General features: G+C 44.4%; 1 protein-coding gene across 1 annotated transcript; it reads left to right on the top strand.

Moving 5' to 3' along the window:
• Nucleotides 1–828: 828 nt before the first annotated feature.
• On the top strand, nt 829–5,710 carry LOC147635330 (putative LRR receptor-like serine/threonine-protein kinase At1g74360). The gene is made up of 2 exons (XM_086802163.1): nt 829–1,213; nt 2,200–5,710. Exons 1-2 carry the CDS (start codon nt 1,096–1,098, stop codon nt 5,517–5,519), a joined length of 3,438 nt encoding a protein of 1,145 aa, XP_086658289.1. The 5' UTR covers nt 829–1,095; the 3' UTR covers nt 5,520–5,710.
• Nucleotides 5,711–6,469: the final 759 nt, after the last annotated feature.

Genomic DNA, 6,469 nt, shown 5'->3' with positions numbered 1-6,469 from the left:
AGATTCGTGTTGGCGAAGTGCTCCAAGTAAAAACCATTGGATGATACATGCTTGATGCCCAAGATTTATACATATATCCTTTGGATGATACATGCTTGATTCCCAAGATTTATATGTATCTCTCATTTGGATGCTTGCAACAATGCAAAGACACTTTTATGATACAACCATGAGTAAATGAAGACATCATTAATTGTCGATGGTTCATGGATTGTTGATTATAGATCCTTGTCGGCGGAGTGCTCCATGTGAACCAAAATAAATGAAACATGCTCCAAGAAATGATCAAAGCAAGCGAATAGAAACCTTATCTAAGGCAAGGTTGCACACGAGGAAACAATGAAAGAGGCCAACACATAAGAAAAGTGAAGAAGATAGAACACATGCATGTGAAACTGTAGGCACCTGAACAATGCGATTTGCCACGTGTCTCCACACTAAGCGAAAAACTCAACCTTAATTTATTTTCTCATAGAAGCCAAGCCAAAAGCAAAAGAAGTAGTGAAGGGGATACCAAAAAAAGAGATGGTATTTAGAATAACATGTTTTGGAATAGTTTGGTGGTGGATGTGAGGAGGGGACGTGCAACCACGCCAATGCACGAAAGAACGAAAGGCAAAGACAGGTGTGGTGTAAATGGGGCCCTAATTTACAAGTCATCAACGCGTTGGATTTACTACTATAATGCACTTAAATTAAAAAAAGTGTAAAGGGGAGCTGTTGTGCATGCCAACAGGCCCCGCACGCCACCGCCACCCTCTCCTTATTCCCTCATTTTAATTCAAGCATCCATGGGATCTCTCTTCTCCTCCCTCAATACACAGACAACTTGAGGCTTTGAAGCTCTAATACAGTCTCTGATACAAGTATTATCATGAGTTTATGATCTCTTCATTCAAGCTCTATTAATTATGTAGTTTCAATACAAGCATTAATCCATAGATTATCATGAGTTTATGATCTCTTCATTGAAGCTCTATATACTTATGTAGTTTCAATACAAGCATTAATCCATAGTTTCTCTCTTCATTGGGGCCTCATTTCATACAAGAAGACAGTGTCGTTATTGTAAGGAGATGCGCTTTATTGAAGCACATGGATCCGTTTATCAATCCAACAAAGCCTCTGCTCTGCTGCTTGCTTCTGCTAAATTGGGCACTTCTAGGCAATGCAGCACTCGCATCAGCCCTACAAGGAGGAGGAGGAGAGCAAGGTGACTTCTCCAAGCTCAAACTAGGACTATATTTTTCGATTCTCTTTAAATTTTCTAGTATGGAGATTGACCGGACCCTTTACTTAATTAATGCTAGTGCTTAATTTTTCGACCACTTTCTAAGGGTCTAATTGGCCATTATAACTATATAGTGCATTTATATGAGTGGAAGCAATGCCTTTCTAGTGATGCTTCTTGCATCCCTTCCTCTTGCTCATATGCTATCATGCACCAATATACCCATCCTTTCCATTGGTCCAACTTCCAAATCAAATCACATATTGCCTCAATGCAAAGGTTCATGGATGTCAAATCAATATGTATTGCTCAACTGAATATGCTCGTTTCCTATTAGCCATGGACAAATGACTTGTAGGTATAGGTAATGTGAAATAATCTCATCACTCATCAATTTTTAAGGTTGACCCAAATTTTATTAAATTGAATCCCATGCTCTTATCATATTGGGGATGAAGGGCATGCTATTAATGTTCAAGCTTCTGGACCTTGCTTTTGAAAAGTAGAAACTAGTTCACCATGTACTGAAGGCTATTACAACCCGCAATGTTTAGAATAATTTCCATGATGCTTGAGGCTATCTAATCATGCTAATTAATTAATGCTTTTATACTCCATTTTGAATCATGTAATAATCACTTTTTGAGTAAAGCATGCACAGTAGTAGAAGGATTTTGAAGTACTAGATGGATGGAAATAATAAAAAGATGTATTAGTTACACTAATTTTAAACATTATGTTGCTCAATACAAAGTGTGAGATGTTATATGCTACACGCCTTGTTGGACCAAAGTCTTTGCAAATCCGTGTTACATGTACGTTTGGTTGAGCTAAGTATAGCATTCAATCTTTTGTTTACAATATTATAAAAGATTTATTTTTAACTATTTGAACTTTTCAGTTTGTCACATCGTAGAATACAAGTAGAGCTTTTTCCTAATTTTGATCAATTTTCACGTTTTTGGCAGTTGATGAACCGATGCCAAGTCCTGCACCCACTCCTAGTAGCAGCATTTACAATAATCCAGACGAGGAGGCCTTGCTTGCTCTCAAGGGTTCGCTTAGCCTGTATAACCCCAACATATCCTTAGTGCTTTATGATTGGGGAGGAGGCAATGCATTAGATAATGGTGATATAAGTGATGCTTGCAAGTGGACTAGAGTTCATTGTGATGATAAATCCAATGTGATATATCTTGATTTTAGGCAAGCAAGATTGCAAGGACCATTGCCTCAACATGCATTCTCATCTTTCCCCTTCCTTTCTCGCCTCTTTCTCTCTTTTAACAACTTCTCACAAAGCATCCCCAAGGACCTTGGCCTTTGCACCAACCTTCAAATATTAGATCTCTCTTACAATAGCTTGTCTTCTAGCATACCCCTAGAGTTGGCCCCTTTGCACAACCTACACCAAGTGGACTTCTCCTCTAATAGCATCACTGGGCAAATTGACTATGGGATTTTTGAGAATTGGACCTCTCTTTTCTACCTCAACCTTTCCAACAATGAGTTCTATGGGAGCATTCCTTATGGGTATTCAATGAGCCTTCGTGTGCTTGACCTTTCACACAACAACTTCAATGGGTCCTTGCCAAAGCAATCTATTGGGCAAGTTATGGGCAATTTGCAAGGGCTAATCCTTGGTGGAAACAAGCTCATTGGGGAAATCCCTTCTAGTTTCTTTGACAAGTGTGGCACAAATTTGCAAGAATTGGACTTGTCTTGGAACTCATTATGGGGCTCAATCCCATCAACTTTGGGAAATTGTAGTGCATTAAGGATCCTAAGCCTTTCAAGAAATTATCTAAGTGGTTATGTGCCTAGAGAGGTTGGCAAATTATTACAACTCCGTAGCCTTATCTTGGGAGATAACCACTTCAGCGGTGTTCCCTTTGAGCTGAGCTTCTTGAAATCTCTAGCTTATTTGGACCTCAAGGGAAATGCCCTCTCCGGTGGAATCCCCTCTTTTCTAGCCCACAATGAAGCTCTACAATATCTTTGGCTGAATTCAAATAATTTCTCAGGTAGCTTCCCGCCAGAGTTTCTCCTCCAAAATCTGACCCTCTTGAGGTACCTTGACCTGAGTAACAATGCCCTTGTGGGCAGCATTCCTGCTCAGCTGCAAAACCTTACTTCACTCCAATTTTTGTTCATGTCTGGCAATCGATTTACAGGTAGCATACCAGCAGAGTTAGGGCATATCAAAGGTCTGCAGGTTCTTGATTTGTCTTTTAATGCTCTCAATGGCAGCATACCCTCCACCGTAGGCCTTCTAGAGAATTTGTTGTGGTTGATGCTCTCTCACAACAGCTTAACAGGGCCCCTGCCTTCAGAGGTTGTGAATTGCAGCAGCTTGCTATGGCTCAATGCAGCGAACAACAAACTCTCAGGGCCTTTGCCAGTTAATATGGGATTAATGGGTAATCAGGCAGTGATGACATTTGATGAGAATGAGGTTAATTCTGCTCCATTGCCGGATTATGCAGGCGATTGCTCTTTTGTGCAGAGGTGGCTGCCTACAGACGGCGCTAATTACAATATATATTATTCTTTTTTGGATTACAAAACATGTGCAGCTGTGTGGAACAAGCTTATCAGGGGCAGGCTATCTATTGGGAGCTGTCCAAGCAAGCTCAATTTTACCACCTCAGGATACGTGCAGCTGTCCAGCAATGTGATCACGGGTTCGATGCCCAGCAGCCTCGGATTTTCTACATTATTGTCATTTCTGTTTCTGGCCGACAATGAGCTCAGCGGCAGCATACCTGATACCATAGGTCATCTTCCATTGATTAATCTGGATTTATCTCATAATTATCTTAATGGTACCATAAGGCCATCTCTGGGAAACCTCTCTTGCCTTGCTGTGCTGGACCTGTCATTCAACAATCTGAGTGGGAATATTCCTGCTGCGCTCGAGGAGCTGAGACAGCTGTACAGTTTCAATGTGTCCTACAATGTAGAGCTGTGGGGGGCTGTTCCCTCTGGTGGACAATTTCCTTCCTTCCGAAGCTCATCTTACCTTGGCAATGTTAACCTCTGCTTTAATGATGGAGTCCTCAGAGAAAATGTTTCCGCAGGCCCTGCCGCTTGTCAACATGCCCCGCAAGCAAGTCCGCCCACTGCTGGTGGTCGTCACCATGAAACAGTGTCGATGACTCTGAAGAAGTACATGAAGGGAGGCGCAGTTGCTGGCGTGGCAGCCGCTGGGGCTTTGGTGGTCGTGGCCGCTGTCGGCGTCTGGGCCAACGTCGCTGCCACGCGGAAGAAGCAGCGACGCCAAGGTGGCGCTGAAGTGGATTCGCTGATTGATAAGGGGTTGCACGCGACAGAGAAATGGGCCATTGAGATGTTCGACGGGCGGCGGCGCAATTGGCTGTCGTACGCCGACCTGGAGTGGGCCACGTGCTGCTTTCATGAGAAGCACGTGGCTGGGACGGGTGGCGCTGGCGTAGTGTACAAGGCCAATTTGGGCGGCGGGGCGGTGGTCGCCGTGAAGAAGCTAGAGTTCGACGACAGCAACAGCGAGGAGTTCCTGGCGCGCGTACGGCGGGTGGCAAGCGTGCGCCATCCGCACCTCGTCCCCGTCATCGGATGCCTCTCCCGCGGGTCCCACCACCTCCTGGTGCTCCGCTTCATGCACCACGGCAGCCTCCGCGACCTCCTCTACGACAACTCTGGCGGGCCCACGGTGCTCGACTGGCCGCGCCGCCTGACTATCGCCAACGGGATTGCTGCCGCGCTGGCGTTCCTGCACCACCGCTGCTCGCCACGCGTCATCCACGGCGACGTAAAGCCCAGCAACATCCTTCTCGACCGCCACTTCAAGCCCTATCTCGCCGACTGCGGCCTCTCCCGCGCCATTCCTGTCGGTGCCAACACATGGCTCTCTCCAACCCATACCTATGCGCCGCCGGAGAACGCACCCGCTCTCGACCCCACCGCAGAGGGTGACGTGTACAGCTTCGGCGTAGTTCTCCTCGAGCTGGCTACCCGACACTGCCATGCTGGAAGCTCTCCAGAGCGGGATAGCGTCCATGCTGGTGTGATTGTGAAGTGGGCTAGGTCCACGTTGGCGCACAAGCGGGCGGAGGAGCTGGTGGACACAGCACTTCGCAGCACGTGCGCGGACGTGCGGGACGTGGTGCGGCTGCTGCACGTCGGCCTCGCGTGCACGCAGGATAACCCCACCAGTCGTCCTTCCATGGATGACGTGGCTCAAAGTCTTGCTGAGCTCAGGTCCGTGGAAGAGCATCGGCTTCCTTGCATCTACGCTTCGCCCGCCTGAATCTATGACGTCAAATGTTTTTATTAAATTAAGGTCCTTTACACACTTGGATGCAATGGGCGGGGAAATGAATCATTAGACGTCTTATTGGAAGATGTTCATCACTTTTTTTTTCCAACTACCCTTAGGCCCAAGATCCTCTCGTTAATTTTCGTTTTTCATCACCCGTAGGCGCTTTTTATCTGTCCGTACAGGCACAAGGAAACACCTTGTGGGGTTTTGAATCCATGACCTCGTGGCCCTAGTCAAACACTTTTACCACTTGTGGGGTTTTGAATCCATGACCTCTTTGTCCTAGTCAAGCACCTTTACCACGAGCAATCACCTCAATGGCGGTAGACGGTTATCACTACCATTCCCGAAGTGTGTAACGGCCTTTAATATTTGCCTCCACAAGAAAAGCATCTAGTTTGAATGAAAGAACACCTTGAAAAAATTTATGGGATATGGGCTTACTAATCTATTTGCAAGGATGTTGGCTTTACTTGAGCTTGAAATTTTTTATAGGATATGGGCTTTATTTATCTATTTGCAAGGATGTTGGCTTTATTTGTTATTTTGCATTTTGAAGGATTCACATTGAGTGGATTTTATGTCTTTGCATTTCTAGATTTTGATGATGTCATTTGGTATGATTACGTAAGTATTATCATGTGTGCATCAAATTATCTATTTATATGCTAATGATCAATCATTAAATTGAACATTATGTTGTAAGATTTATGTCATGCACTTCATGGTCCACGTGATTCTAGAATTCTTTCTTTCATTAAAAGCATAAGTTATGATGCTTTGTTAAAGCCACTCCAAAATATAGAAAATGTCAATTACATGATTTAGCTTGTGTTTTTTTTCACATTCTCTATCCTATGAATTATCACTTCATAGACATTAAACATAGAGTTCAATTGAAGTGTCATCAATAATCTTACGTTATGCACTAAGTTAGC

Source organism: Cibotium barometz, chromosome 9 (assembly GCF_041138505.1).
Source record: "Cibotium barometz isolate CiBa-2024 chromosome 9, ASM4113850v1, whole genome shotgun sequence".
NCBI classification, from domain to species: domain Eukaryota; kingdom Viridiplantae; phylum Streptophyta; class Polypodiopsida; order Cyatheales; family Cibotiaceae; genus Cibotium; species Cibotium barometz.
This window is presented reverse-complemented; position numbering and strand designations above follow the sequence as displayed.

Bases quoted from the DNA above. Each gene is read 5' to 3' on its own strand.
- LOC147635330 (XM_086802163.1), top strand. From the start codon at position 1,096: ATGGATCCGTTTATCAATCCAACAAAGCCTCTGCTCTGCTGCTTGCTT. The intron at 1,214-2,199 runs GTGACTTCTCCA...CGTTTTTGGCAG, and splicing joins AGGAGGAGGAGGAGAGCAAG to TTGATGAACCGATGCCAAGT.